At 35.7% G+C, this 16,053-nt stretch overlaps 2 protein-coding genes across 3 annotated transcripts; both read right to left on the minus strand.

Moving 5' to 3' along the window:
• Positions 1 to 58: 58 nt before the first annotated feature.
• Positions 59 to 7,034, minus strand: LOC140155477 (homeobox protein Mohawk-like). 2 transcript variants are annotated; one of them, XM_072178340.1, is made up of 3 exons: positions 6,776 to 7,034; positions 5,244 to 5,304; positions 59 to 2,977 (listed from the first exon to the last, which is right to left on the minus strand). In XM_072178340.1, the coding sequence occupies exons 1-3, from the start codon at positions 7,023 to 7,025 to the stop codon at positions 2,869 to 2,871; spliced, it is 420 nt and encodes a 139-aa protein (XP_072034441.1). In that variant the 5' UTR covers positions 7,026 to 7,034; the 3' UTR covers positions 59 to 2,868. The 2 variants fall into 2 exon arrangements, with proteins under 2 accessions (XP_072034441.1, XP_072034440.1); XM_072178339.1 differs by having other exon boundaries at positions 6,758 to 7,034.
• On the minus strand, positions 7,029 to 14,879 carry LOC140154549 (uncharacterized; the record flags this gene model as incomplete). Its single annotated transcript, XM_072177116.1, has 4 exons — positions 14,126 to 14,879; positions 9,726 to 9,888; positions 7,833 to 8,001; positions 7,029 to 7,126 (listed from the first exon to the last, which is right to left on the minus strand). Coding segments are annotated over exons 1-4 (825 nt in total), but the record flags the coding sequence as incomplete, so codon positions are not given.
• Positions 14,880 to 16,053: the final 1,174 nt, after the last annotated feature.

Below are 16,053 nucleotides of genomic sequence, written 5' to 3' on the forward strand. Positions count from 1 at the left end.
TATTTATTATCAATTTACATAGTTAACAACTTTCTTTAAATTATGTTACTCTACCGTGTATAATATGGTAATGCTAGAAAAGTTACAAACTTCTATTCTACAGTATAATTTAGAGTAAATAAAATAGTTCTTTATACATTAGCCAGTAGTAAGCATGGTAAGCACCACCAATGTTAAAACTATAGTTCCAACTTAAACAGAATGAGCAATTACCGTCATCAACGTTAGGCCTAATCGTTGATGGCGATATTAAAATACAGTCAGAGGGAATGACGAGAGGAATGCAGTGTTAAAACCCAATTTTTTATTCTTTTCGGATTGGTACATGTATGAGATGACTGGAATTATGAGGAACATGTAATAAAACAAAAACAAAAACACGTATTTAGGGAAAATGATATCGTCTTGGGTCCGTTCTTTACTTCAAACTTTTTCCACGCTGGTGTCGACTGCAGACGGAAAGTTTCAATATTTAAAAAAAAAAAAAAAAAAAAAAAAAAAAAATCAAAAAATTCAGAATTGTTTATTTTCATGACCACGGTGTTTCATGACCATATTTGGAATCAGCATGTAAAATGCATTAAAATGAGTACAAACAAGCCTAATATTGGTTCAGTGGTTCTTGAGACAGCGTTTGATATTTTGGAAAAATATCCGAAAACTTGAGACTTGATGTTGACGTCTATGCATGGATAGCACGCTAGCATGCATTTTGATGTGGTAGTCTTTTCCATATCACTGGAAATTGACGGGTACCAAACATGTTGATACAGTGTGTTAATAGAGTTTTAAAAACGCCCTATGAAACATATAACAAAATTAATAAATTCTGTTGTGAACTCCGAATATTGCCGAATAGCATACAATTATAAACAGTCCTTATAAAAAGTATAATATTATACTCCAGAGGGCGAGATTACCGATTTTTTTAACGGTACAAAGTCGTTGTTATCGCTGTCGCTACTCGCGCCCGACAAAGGCACTTCACAGCTGATAGGGACGGCTTATAATAAACCGTTATTCGACATTATTTTTGCATTTTTCTCAAAAATTATAGCGCATTGGTGACAAGTAAGATTTGTACATACTATAGGGGCAAGGACTACAACTACTGCACTGGAAATTTTATTTCAGCACAGACAACAGTTGTCCAATATTTGATCAATAAATCAATAACTACTTGCCTTGAGTTGGTGAATTTTCAGTGCAGTAGTTGTAGTCATTGCCCCTATAATATACATATCTTACTTGTCCCCAATGCGCTATAATTTTTGAGAAAAATTCAAAAATAGGCACAAAATTGACCAGGGGTGTAGTATACCCCCTTAACCGTCACAATATGAATTACAACACAATGATTTTGCTTTCGCGCAATTTCGAACTCTTGAAATCTTCAATGCCACAAATTCAAGTGCATAGAACATATCCAAACTGTAAACCCATGTCAACTAATCTCCACTACATCTACGTACGACTATATAACATCACAAAACTTCCACAATTGTTTAAAAATCTTACAATTTATGTGTTTTGTTAAAAGCATGCATATGGTTTCATCAATATGTGAGAACACACCACGTAGTATCACTCAATTGATAAATACATAAATTTCAAAAAGGCCAAAACATCTCTTGCTCTTTGTGGTGTAAGTCCCTTGATTTATATACACACATTATAATGTAGGCCTATAACAATTAACGCAGACTGAAGTCAAGATATATAACTTCATTAGAGTCGGACACGAAACTATGATAAAAAAAGTTTTTTAACAGAAGCAGGATTTCTATTATATGGGGTTTTTTTTCGAATGGTTGATAAAAAAAAATTACACGAATTTTGGGCAAATTTGCAACGAAACTTAATCCCCCCTAATATTACGGTAATATCCAAAGGGTAATATATACAATGCACGATCTTGTAAATGGACTTGTAAAATATCAGTCATGATGTACGATAAAATATCTTTCTGTTGCTACAATGTACATACAATAAAACACCAGCTATACTTACAATCAAATAATATCTGATGTCATCCCCCCTTTCTATTTATGCTTTTAAATTATGGTCCGAGTTTAATGTATAGATGAGACGCAGAGTGCTAAAGATGTATGTAAACAAGTGGTCTGAAATATGCTTATTTCAATTGGTAAAAAGTCTGTGTATTACTTAAAGTTTGACAAAACAGGTTTTCACACCATTTACGATTTTCTTGATAATAATGGCAATTTCAAAAATGTTACCGAAATGATTGATGAATGTTTCAATATTTCAAATTTTATGGGCTTGTCAATATAATGCCTTAAACGTTACAAGAAATACAAAAAAGGAAGCTAAAGCCATGCTTGACCACAGTAACACCTGCAGTCTGGCAAAACACACTTATGTTGCCTGCAGAGGATGATTTAAGTACTACCCAACACCCCACTGGCTTAACTGTGCAGTAGGTGTGCAGTGCGAGTAACATTACACCACTGCTCTGCTATACTGCATAGAAGTGCATGGTTAAATTTGAATTTGTACAGTTATATTTACATTAAAAACGCTGTGAATATGCTGGTCGATTTCACATTTTATGTTATCTACAGAAGGTGTGAATTATCCTTTAAACACACATACATCACTTTTGTTATGAAATCGACCAAGTTATAATGACACACAGACAATTTTAAAACAACATCTTTTGCACAGTATTCAATGGGATTTGAAAAGCAAAGTGGCAGTTGAAACTCTAGTGATAACACTTTTGCAATGCATGAGGGTCTTCCTTAAATCATCCTCTGTTGCCTGCCTGTGACCGGGTCTGTGACTTGAAACCATTTGGATCCATGCATGCTATGAACAGCTCGTGGTATACCATTGGTCCTGGGTTCATCTGAAGCAAGATACTATGGGTAGTTGTTGGCGGCATGATCTAGCCATGTTGGTGAGTGCTAATGCTGCGTTGATCTCTTTCCAATATGTGTCTTCTTCTTCTTTGCTGCAAGAAAAATTAACAAGAAAAACAACAACAGATTAATGACTTGCACGATATTAATTTTCAATGACTTGAATGTACAGCTAAAAAGTGCTCCATTACTGGGTTTGTTACGCTTTTGCATGTGGATATCATCAAAGATACTCAATATCATGCAAAAGCAAGAATTATGTATTGGGGTTTTGTACACATATGAATATATGATAATACGTCAAATACCCCATATTTGTAGGTTAAAATATGTCTTATGAACAACAGACCATCGCTTGCGCCGTTCGGCAGCAACTGGCCAAGTTGATGCGATCTGATTGTGATGATTCACCATTGCAGCGAAATTACAGCGCTTTGAGTCCTCTAAGATCTGGAGAAAGGCGCTTTATAAATCCAAAATTTATTTATTATTATTACCGTATTGGTCCGAGTATAGTCCCACCCGTTTTTATGTGAAAATTTTTCACAATTGGGGGTGGGATTATACTCAATTTCAAAAAAAAAAAAAAAAATTTATTTATTTTATTTTTTTTTTTAAGTTTATTTTTTACGGTTTTGGAGTGTCCCTGGACCTAGACCTAGATGCTAGGATCATTCATGGTTGACCTAAAAAAAAAAAAAAAAAAATTTCAAGATATTTTGTATTTTTAATATGAAAATTGATACTTTGTTTTCATGTCATACTCTATTAATGATTTCAAAATTCATTCAAATTCAATGCATTTTGAAATCATTAATAGAGTATGACATGCATACAAATTATCAATTTTCATGTTAAAATATTAAAATATCTTGAATTTTTTTTTTTTTTTTTTTTTTTTAGGTCAAGCATGAATGATCCTAGCATCTAGGTCTAGGTCCAGGGACACTCCAAAAACCGAAAAAACTTAATGAATAAACTTAAAAAAAAAAAAAAAAATTTTTTTTTTTTACAATTTCTGAAATTTTTCGAAAAATGGGGGGGGTGGGATTATACTCGAGCATGGGACTATACTCGGACGAATACGGTATTTATTCAATACTCTCTTAAATTGGCCGATTGAAATATTTCAATCTTTTAACGGTTGATGATAGGGATCAAAATAAAACAGATTAAAAAATAGATTGAAATGGATTTCACCATCAAATCAAGTGTAAGGGCAGCTGCAGACTCCAAGTACTCGACGTATATATTGTATGTAACATATCTACGTTATTCAATCTAGTCCCATTCTATTTCCAGTACTGTTTAAGATCTAACGAATGTTTGATGTCATAAAATCGATAATATGTTACATATAATACCTGGTAGAAATATATTATCGATTTTACGTCATCAAATATTCGTTAGAACTTAAACATTACTGGAAATAGAATGGGACTAGATTAAATAAGGTAGATATGTTACATCAAATATCATACGTCAAATAAAAAGTCTGTATAGTTACTTACCCTAATGTACTCCTAATGAGATTTCTTTTTTTAATTTGAAAGGATTTGTCCCTAACTTAATTAGGCAAAAGATTGAAAAATTATGAAAATCAAATTCTTTCAACAAAATACTCATTTGGTAAAGATTTGTTCCTACTTGAGTGACTAAAAGATTGAGAATCACTCCCGGAATCACTCCTTGCAATTATTTCAAATGTGAACATTCAAATCATTCCGTTGTATATTCAATCATGGACGAAGAATATAGAGCACGTAGTGCGATGGACTTGCGACTCCGTTCACCGACGTGAGGACAGTGACAAAAATAAGTCCTTATATAAATACGAGATTTACGTAGCCTATATCGCTAGCTATCGTTGGTGGCAGCAGCATTTTTCTGTAATTATATATATTCATTATGTATCAAGATGGCGGGCGAGTCCCGAAAATCAAAATTTACAAAAATGATGTACGAAAAAATAATCGCGTCCCGGTTCTCTGTCTCTAATTTTTCACAAGGTCATATCTTAAAATCCTGTGCATTAAAATGGACCAAAATTACACACAGGATTACTTCAATACTCAACTCGAAACTCATGTCAGTAACCAAGCAGTTGTGCAACTGACACAACAACAAAATGCACTGACATTGGAACAGCTTCCTGGACAACATTCAATAAATGGCACCCAGCACAAGAAATCTGTGAGAATGCGTAAAAGATCCTTCAGATGACAATTTCCAAAGAGTTGAAGTAATCCTGTGTGTAATTTTGGGTTCATTTTGATGCACAGGATTTTAAGATATGACCTTGTGACAAATTATAAGTTTTCTTTTTTGGCTTAGTGTATATAATAAGAGAATACATACCTTGACAGAGACGAATCTAGTCTGTTCTTGATGGCTGTACTTATGTCACTACTCGAAAAGTCTGCGATAGAATGATATCATGAATTAGAGAGGTAAATACTGCTATAAAACATAATACAGTAAGCCAAATAATTAAGGTACCAGTTATGTTCACCTCTGTATATCCTAAACAAAGATGAATATGTTAAAATTAAAACCAGCAGCCAGTACCTGTATCCTTTAGCCAAAGACCTCACTTGTTGAAATTGGATGAGAATTAAAGAAATGGTGATCTAAAACCCAAGGAAGTAACGAAATAAAAAGTTGCACTTTCATGTTTGAATAGTTTAAAAACCTTCAATGGCTACTGAATAAAAGGTAATAAGATTTTGCTGCAACTTTCAAATCTTGGGTTCTTCGATTTAAATATACGCTGCGACATCAATATTGGGAGCTTTGCAACATATAGGTGTCATAATGCGCAGAAATAAATTCCGCTTCGAATGCATATCCCTAATTTGGCATACGATCAACCGTTTTGTAGAATAAGGTGAAATCCTGGCTGATTTCTGGGCGATATCTACTGACATGGAAAATAAGATTAACACTTTTGCAACATCACGTTACAGAATAATCCTGCACATCAAGTACACTGACCATGTCAGTAATGGAAGGATCTATACAGTCACCAAACTAAACTTAATTCTTATCAACTCTGTCAAGTCACGACAACTACGGTTCCTGGGCATATCCTGAGGATGCAGGAAGGTTCAGCTGCAAAGTTGTTGAAGTTCCCCAACAGTTTTTGTAGACAAATAGGATGTGCTTTGCCTTTCAGGTCTTCTTTTACCATGCAATATGGTTCAGAGAACATATCTTCTGCAGATTAAATCTTTCAGCATCCTCAGGATATGTGCCAGGAATCGTAGTTGTCGTGACTTGACAGACTTGATATTAAGAAGTTCAGTGTTGTTGACTGTATAGATCCTTTCATTACTGACATGGTCAGTGTACTTGATGTACAGGATTATTCTGTAACGTGATGTTGCAAAAGCGTTGATCTTATTTTCCGTGTCAGTAGATATCTAAAAAAAGTAATTACCCCCCTTAATAAATGACCATTATTATGTTCTCTGCACCATATCATGCTCTCACCCAATGACCCCATATTTTTTACATTTTGCTCTCACCGAATGCCCCTTACTGCGAAAGTGCCAGCCCTACACCTATATTCATTTCATATTGAAGTGCCACCCCCCGGGGACTGATTTTGAGCTGCGGGATTGTTTCTATCATGTTTCTACTATTCCAATCCCCCAGAAGATAATGTTCTCTGCACCATATTGCATGGTAAAAGAAGACCTGAAAGGAAGGCAAAGCACATCCTATTGGTCTTATGTACAAAAACTGTTGGGAGACTTCAACAACTTTTCAGCTGAATGAAATGAAATGAATGATATATTGAAGATTTGATAACAATCCACAGTGTTATTGGCCTACCTAAGTCACTGATATGATATACACAATAAACCTACCATTAAAGAAAGCACTACCTTGTTGATATGTCTCATTTGATGTCATCTGTGGTGAAAGTCTTGATAAACTAACATCCTCATAATCATGTGAGCTCACTGATCCTGTGCCTGAACCATTTCGCCGTCTTGCTGTGCACTCTGCATTCTGATGATGATGTTGTTGTTGGTATCTCTGTGCATGTTCAAATGAGTCATTTAGATATCTATGTAAAATGGAATGTTGGCTCTTGTGATGTGCGCCCTCATCGTGAGGTGAATCTGGACTCATATACTCTGCTGACATAGTAGAGGGCGGTCTTGATGAGTAGTTACTGACAGTTTCATAGCAGTTGAGGTTTGAGGTGGTCAGACCGTCTGCAACTTCTTCATCTGAGGAGGAAAAAGAAGAATAGGCCTATTATTTACCTATTAAACACTTGTATAGCTGTTAATATTTTAATATTTTAAAAACCAATTCAACGCAATGTACATAACATATCATTTATGCTATGTATAGGCCTAACCCTCTTCACATGCACTGCAGACAACATGTTCCAATTTAAAAAAAATCAATTTCAGAAATATACAACTGCATGACCTTATTTGGAATCAGCATGAAAATTGAATTAAAATGAGTGCAAACAAGCCTAGTATTGGTTCAGTGGTTCTTGAGATAGCTTTTGATAATTTTGGAAAATATACCAAAACGTGGTGTTGAAGCCTATGGCCAGCACGCAGAACAAAATGTCCCATGTTGATCATTCATTTCACCTTCAAAAGAAAGGAGAATACAAACCTCATTGTTGACAGGCCCACATACAAGATGATTTCAAACCAATCAACATCTCGTACTGAAAAGAAAATTATATCTGTGGATCCTTGTTCAGAAATCCCCAAATCTCTCAGGGAACTAATCATGAACGTACTAGGGGCGTAGCAAGAGCCTAGGGGCCATGGAAAAGAAGCAGTGCGGGCCTTTTAAACATCTTTCTTTCTTTCTCTTTTCCCTTTTATTTCATTTTCGCTATTGCTCGGGACCCCTTCCGCGGTGGACGTATCCCCTGCCCAATATTATGAATAAATAAGAATAATGTACCTTCAAATGCGACATCTGAAATGGATGATGCAGAGGAGCAGATGCTGAGTCTTTCTGCGTTGCCAGTCACATGACTGTTGTACATTTTGATACGTTTACTCCAGCTCAACCCAGGATGACGTACGGTATTCTTCAGACGTCTTCGGGCGTTTGCGAACCAGTTGGATACCTGGAATATTAAGACAGCGTAATTTTAAGTAAGTCAACATATTCAAGACATTTTCATTTTATCTTGTCCGAGAGGAGCATACAAAGAACACATTTTGAGGCTGTGTTAAATTGTCAGTTTTAATCTATGTACCTAATCTAGTTACCAAATTAGCATATTTTGAGACAAAAACCTAATGGAATTTGAAGACCGTGAATTGTCACTCTCCACCAAATCATATCACTCTGATTACCAGTTCCGAGGAATTGCACTCCGGCAACCTGGGACTGTCGGCCGGCCGGACAGACGGAATGACGAATGGACGAACAGATGGACGGACAACCAGAAAACATATACCTAAGGCTTTTTCCTCCTGGGTGCATGACATGACACCAATATTCTGGACCGATCAGTTGGAGCAAATTTTATTTTTTTGATCTGAGGTGGGGCAGATGCACTGGGTGCCTGAGGTTTTTTTTTGCTCAGATGGCGAGACAATTCTTCAAAAACCTACCACGCCCCCGGGACCACGCCCCCTTGATATCTAATGGTGCGTCTTTTAGGTGTTAAAAGGGCATTTCGTGATCCACAGCCTCATCCCCCCACTTTTCTCAAAAAAGTTGAGATTTTTATATCACTGGAATACTCTGGCTACATAATGTTTATGTACAAAATATTTCTTGCAGATTAATTCGTTTAGTAAAGATATCGCGAAATTTGAATTTCGTTCTGGTGCACCAGAACGAAATTACAACGTAATGTCTATGGAGCAGTGTAATACACATAATCATGCATAACTCGCAAACGCAAAATCGGAATCAACTGAAATTTTGGGAATATGCTTTTTTCGTGGATATGTTCTGAAAAATGTCATAAAAAGAGGATGCTAGGATCACGAAATACTCCTTTAAAGGCCCATTCAGTGATTTGCTCATCCGGACGATCGTAAAAATCATCAAAATTCAGATTTTGGTACCTTTGTAATTGGCATAGATGTGCTAACATAGCCTGCTAGTGGTTCGGTCGAAAGCCGTGTATTTTAGACAAAATAAAGCATTGCATGATTCTGGACTTTTGATACTGCCAGTACAAAAAGTCCGACTCGAGATCGAAAGAAGCTCACTCTCCACGTACCAACACGCGTTGCGTATTGTTTCTACTACTTATTACATCAGTAGCTACTATTTTAAACAAAATACACAATTTTAACTGTTTTTCATATTTGAATTGACCGTTAGTTTGCCTCGGTGACCTTTAATTGCTTATTTTGTTTTCTACTACAAAAATTAAGCGTCTGTTTTAAATCAATTTAGACTCTACTTCCCCGTGTTAGAAACACTGGACTAGGAAGTTTTTCCAGTCGATTGGTGGCGCACTGTACGAAAATCTCGAGTCGATCTGAGTTGAAGTAGAAAACCTTTCTAAAACTTCTGTTTTTGACTAATTTGTCGATGTATTCAGGGAAAAGTGGTTTAATGAAATTCTGTAGACTTATTCTTTATTTCTAAGCAACTCTGACAAATTTCCATTTTTTTTAATGTTCCTGTGAAATCACTGAAAGGGCCTTTAATATCCCTCTGACATGAGCAGTTGTATCGTCATTTGGATTATTTTTTTAATTATGTGTATTGTGTAGGCCCCGGTGTGTATATTGGGCCTATACTTACTTTCATAGCCAGTTTATATTACAGATCCCGGGTGGATACGGGCTTGAATCAAGACTAGCACCCAGGTTGAAAACTTACTTGCACCAGCGTCATTTGTGAGCCGACAGCTAACAGTGCTTTCTCTGTCTTGGTGGGATACGGGTTATCTTTGTGCTCATAGAGCCAAGCTTTCAATGGCTTAGCCATGTCCTGCAATGTCTGACGCTTCTGTCGCATCCTCTCCGTCAATAAAATAGGTCTCCTAAACAACAAACAAATATATAACAAAAAACAAAGATGATAAAGAGGCTTAAAACTTTAAACGTGTCTTTCTGACAGGGATATTGGGGCGTATAGCCAGCTATCTGGGGGGGGGGGGGAAACATTTCGCAGGCAAAGACGAAAAAATAATTCCCAGTTGCATCATTTTGACCCGGTATTTTAGGTGGGATATAGCCTATATAAATTATAATAAAAAACCCTTTAAAAAGGGATGTACCGGGACAGGAATAATTTCATGTGAAGATTATATAACAAAAAGTAGATTACATTGAGTAACAACCATTTTCTTTTTTTAAATATAAATATACAGTAAAAATAATTTTTAAGTGTAAAGATTGTGGTTGTTTGAACATTTTGAGCCAAGTTCCATTTGTTGCTATTCTTTCAACATCAGTCTTTACGTTGTTACATAAATTTGAAAAAAGATGGAATAGATTCCAAACATTTGGTACCAAATGTGATCCCTTCTACATCCTCAAGAATTTCGGAAGCTAATTCATTGGCGATTTTGCCCAATATAGTATAATTGTGATTGCACAAATGAAATTTGTAAAAGCAAACAACATTCGCATCTTTTAGTATAGATTAATTCATAACAATCTGGTTTGAAAATTTAAACACACAGAATGTTAAACACTATATTAAGAATAATTATTTTTGGAATATATAAACAACAAATATATTATAGGCCTACACATACTGAAACCCAATGCTATTGTATTAATTTTGTTTATAGCATGGTTAAAGACTAGTGATATATACGTAGGAACATAATTCGTTACATCTGCACCAAAGCTACATTTTACTGATTTCTGATTTTTCTTTATATCATCATAATATTATAGACAAAAATATATGAAGTTAATCAACTTATCCAAAAGAAGGTAATTGTTTATCATGTGTGCAAATAGTTTTTGATACCAGGCTTTTTGATTAAGGGCATAACATACACCCTCTTCTATCCTAACATTATTATTATTATCATGTGAAACTCCTAAATGTAGAACCAATTGTCCTGCCAATTATTCTCTATCTCCCACCAACTGCCAATTAATTTTCATGTGTAAGTTTTCTGGAATAGATGTGTAATGACATCAAAACATTTTCATTAACCTATAGCAAGATCGCTGCTAGATAACCTTGACCCTGCTTGAAAAGCACTATGACATGATGACCACACACTGACACATTTACTGAGTATTTTATTGTCCCCTGCACTTTATACTCTAATAAGGTCAATGTGCATGGTAAGAGGACCAGCGAATTTGCCCAATTTTCAATTTAGAAAGAAAGTTCCTAAAATAATACTGATTTTACCTTAGTCATGCAAAATCAACACAAAACTTCTGCTTTCTTCACACACCAATTTTGGTATTTCTATTTGCTATGACAACTTGATAATTTTTTTACAATATTTTCTGTTTTATTCATAAACTATCAAATAGAAAGTTAGAAACAACAACAAACTTGATCCAATTAATAAGTACCGTGGCCAGCTTTGCTGGCCCCGGTACAAAAAGGGATTATTTGGACAATGTGCGCAAAAATTTGGTTTAATACTATTTTGGCCCTTAAATCGGAGTGAATTGTCTGTGAATTTTGGTGAAAAGGGTGCTCCTTTCCCCTTTTCTTCATTTTCTTTAGCCATCCCAATTTCCTCTTTCATTTTTTGTCAGGGGGGCACTTTTTCATTTTTGTCAGGGGACACTCGGGGGAGTTGGAAATTATACCCATGTAATGGGGGACTCATAATTATTGCAATTATATCACAAGTAGGCCTAAAGTATTTATTAAATGGTCATAAAAAGCTTAGGAGAACAGTTCGAAAATGCTTAAATATGCAACGTTTGCGGGGGGGGTAAAGATTTTTTGGCAGGCCGGGTAATTTTTTTCTGCAACCATAACGGGACGCCAAAATTTTACAACCCATAGGAACACATAGGAAAGGTTTAGGGTTAGGATAGGCCTAAGTGTTAGGGTTAGGGTTTATAGGCCTAGGATTTAATAAAATTTTGCGTCCCGTTATGGATGCAGAAAAAAAAACCCGCAGGCCCGGGAAGCGATTTCTGGCAGGTTGAGAATGGGGAGTTGGAAATTTTACCCCTGGGGGCATCATAATTAGGCCTAAAAATTTTACTTCTTTTTCCACCCGAGGTGGGGCAATTTTTTTTGATGGCAAGACAAATTTTCTTTTCAAAAAACTTAAATATCCAGCCCCCCAATATCTAATGGTGCGTCCCTTATGTGGTTCTAGTTTAGGCCAAATAAAAAAAAAATTTGTTTCGCGCCCATCTCACTCCCCTCGATCTGTGCATATTTGTTTTTTCAATGTTCATATCAAATTGTTGAAATACTTCAGTAAAACGTATATAATGCAAGTTAATTAGTCAGTAAGAATCACTTGTAGTGGAAGGGATTTAACCCTTCATAAAAATTAAAACTGGACCTTTATATCATTTTCCTGAAAACTGCTAGCAAAATCAGTTTGCATGTCAATTTTACGTGAAAACTCCTATATTTGTTAATTTTATAGCAACAACAACAACAACAACAAACACCTCCCTCCCTCTTCACTGTTCAACATGTAAGGACGTGAAACCCTTTTCAATTTTTTAGGCCTTTATAATAATAAAATTGGCTTTACAAAATAATTACTAGGCCTATCTAAAAATAGGTCTTATATAGGGAGCCTACATGTTTTGCACATTAACAAGTGCCCAGCTGATTTATATTTACTCACGGGTTTGTGGGTACGAATAAACAATCGTTGACACAGTGTCTATGCACGCGTGAAAACACCCATTGTGTTCACTGTTTATTTTTCAGACAAATTACATTTTGTATTTGCCCTACTTATAATCCGGGCTAAATGTGTGAGTACCAATTGTATCTTCCCAGTTTGTTCATGATTCATCACGGTGGCAAATTGCGTTGGAAGACATGCATTAAAATATTCCAAAGCATTTATCTTATTCCCGGCTCCAACTTAATCTGAACAAGTGACAAGCAGTTTTGCATATAAAAATTATTTTATACAAAAATATATTCCTCGGTTTTCTGCAATGTTTTGATAGACACATCACATCATTTAATTCCAGTGGCCCTTTTGTTTCTACGTTGCCTTGGGCCTTTGAGCCTGGACTGTTTGAACATTTTAGTATGGTTTGAATGGTAATTTGACTCTGATCAGCCATGAACGGGCAAGGTCAACATATGTGATATGTACATAGCAACTTCCATGTTTTACATTTTGTTGAACATGCTATTTATTAAAATGCTATTTTATGTCGGAAACAAAACCTTCTATCTATCGTGTTTACTGTGAAATCTTGGTTGGCGTTGACATTACTACATGTATACTACAATTTACAAAGCATACGATGATGGGAAAGAGATATTTTTCTTCAAAGGAAATCAAAATCTGGATAGCATGAAGTATATAATGTTACATGCCCCCCCCCCCATCACAATGTTTTTTTGTCCATTAAAAAAGTGCTTCCAAATGAATGAAGATATTTAACATACTAGTATATTGCTGATTTTGCACCGAGAAAACGCAATATATGCAGGCCTTTAAAAACATCAGGACATAAAGAAGTTCCTTTGTTTTCCACCTGTCAAACAGCATGTAGCACCAATATGGTATCACAGTCAATACAGTCAAGTCGGTCGGGGAGTCGGGGTCAGAAAAAGTTTGACAAGCTCTCCAAACCACAACGATTAACTTTTTGTTCTTTGTAAAACACGGGCTGAATCATAGCAGTTTATAGAATTAAAATGAATCAAAACCAGCGTACTGCACCATGAATCAACGATTAGTGATCGTTTTGAAATCATTTGCATGTGAACTTGAACCACTGAGAAAAGTGGTTTGTATGGAGCTAGCTGGGTAGACCCGTACAACTTGGTGATATTGCTATGTATTTTGAAATTGTTGTTTTGTCTGTTTAACAAAACACACCTAAAAACAACATTTTGAATAAAAACAACAACAAAAAACAAACAAACAAAAAAACAAAAAAACCATGTTCTTGGTACCAACAGATAATAAACCAAGTCAAATAGTCCCTACTTTTAAGTACTTAGTTATGTTATAAATATCGGATTTTTTTTTTTTAGGAATGTCAAATACGACCCAGCAAACGTTATACGTTTTACAAACATGTGTGAATTTATTTAGATGGAAGACTATGTTTTCAATATAGGCCTACCAATACCTGTTTCCTCTTGTTCTCATGCCCCGATCATGCCGAACATCCAACATGTTGCATGAAATCTCTGTTGATCTGTTGATGTCATTCTCTCCATTCTCTCTGTCGCATGTTGAAAGTTCATCATCACTCTGTTCATCATCATCTTGTGCTACATCATAACTAGCATTCCCACTGCCAGCAATACGTGATAGATTTGGTACCACAAAAGTGTGCACATCTGATTCCACCGATGGCTCAAGTGTTTTGGGTTCCATTTTTTGGACACTCTCTTTCCCATGTTTACGTTGTATCTCCTCCATATTTGACTCCTGATGAAGGTAGAAATTCTCAGCTTGTTGCACCACTGGCTTACCACCACTATAGTCGTGTTGTCTTGCAAACTGCCCTTGGCTAATCATTATCACCCTGCTTGACAAAGTTAATCCACACTCACTGTATCGGAATGTTTTGTCCCCAAACTTTTCTGTCTACCACAGCGATCTCTGTCAAGAGATGTAGAGCAAAGTTGATATCGCAAATAGATGAACTTTCTTAAAGTTTATCTCTAAAACAAACGCTATCCTTGTGTTAAATGGGCTTGGCGTAAGCAATGTATCATGAATTCGAAACTTTAGAAGGTAAATTAAGTGTCGAATAAACACAAAACATGGGTAACATACGAGTCCAGTTTCGCCAGTCTACTGATGTTATTGTATGTAATCGGGCCTCACAGCGTGCCAAAAGCTTTCACAACCAAAACATAGCCACATGTAAATAAAACTTACTGGGAAACAGACTCTGTTACAAATCTGACAAGAACGATCCGGTAATAAACAGGTATTGTGGTCGGATCAGCTGATTTGAGTCAGAGTTTGAGGTTGTTAAAGGGACAATGACGCATGCGTGTTGGTATTTTTTCTTGGGACAAGGGAAGTCAATAAAAATGGTTTGTTTGACCAAACGCATTGAAGGTATTTTGTTATTCACACGGTTAATATTTTAGATGCGGGACTAAAAACATGCCCTATGAAATGTGAACTCTTCCCGGCTTCTCTTTTTATAGTTTTTGGAGAAAAAAAATGAAAAGTGCGTATGTGATTCAAAGTGTTCTTCCAAATATACTAGCATCCTCTTTTTATGACATTTTTCAGTAGATATTTACGAAAAAAGCGTATTGCCAAAATTTCAGTTTTGCGTTTGCGAGTTATGCAAAATAAAAACATGTTTCTCGTCCGGGTTTTTAAAAATTAGGAGAATGAGGCCTGAGGGGCTTTTTATTTTATTTTTTTTTATTGGAAAACGACGCTAGATACCTGTATTTGGCACCATGTTTCGGGTATTCAACATACAGATTGATATCTGAGAAAAAGGAGGAGGCCCTTTTTATTTTATTGTTTTGAGAGGTAGACCCCTCTAGTGATCACAAAACTCTTCTTAAATGATGTATTATGCATTTACAAAACCGTAAAATGAGTTTCAACTTCTGAAACATCTTTTTCTACAAGTTATAACTGAAAGTTTACAAAATAAAAAGAAATGTGAAAAATCTTCAAAAAATGAGGAGGGCGCGGACGAGAAACATGTTTTTTTTTTTTTTACTCGGCCTTACTGCTCCATAGACATGACAACGTGTTGTAATTTCGTTCTGGTATACCAGAACGGTATTCAAATTGGACGATATTTTTGCTAAACGAATTAATCTGCAAGATATTTCTTGTACATGAACATTATGTAGCCAGAGGTTTCCAGTGATATAAAAATCTCATTTTTTTTTTGTTGAGAAAAGTGGGAGGATGATGCTGTGGATCGCGAAATGACCTTAGGACCACATGACCTTATACAATGTTCGAAAAAAAAAAATGCGCGTTAGTTTTTGGTGGGAGTGGAAGGGGTTCGCACCCCTGCACCACCCCATATAGTATTTATGCATTCTTGAAATGCAGGGCTAATTT

The sequence above is a fragment of the Amphiura filiformis genome, chromosome 6 (assembly GCF_039555335.1).
Source record: "Amphiura filiformis chromosome 6, Afil_fr2py, whole genome shotgun sequence".
Lineage (NCBI taxonomy): Eukaryota > Metazoa > Echinodermata > Ophiuroidea > Amphilepidida > Amphiuridae > Amphiura > Amphiura filiformis.

Excerpts from the sequence above, each read along its gene's own strand:
- LOC140155477 (XM_072178339.1), bottom strand. The coding sequence starts at position 7,025 with ATGAGTCCAGATTCACCTCACGATGAGGGCGCACATCACAAGAGCCAA. Across the intron at positions 5,305-6,757 it reads AGGTAGTGCTTTCTTTAATG|ACTTTTCGAGTAGTGACATA; the intron begins GTAGGTTTATTG and ends ATTCTATCGCAG. Across the intron at positions 2,978-5,243 it reads CTAGATTCGTCTCTGTCAAG|CAAAGAAGAAGAAGACACAT; the intron begins GTATGTATTCTC and ends TTTTTCTTGCAG.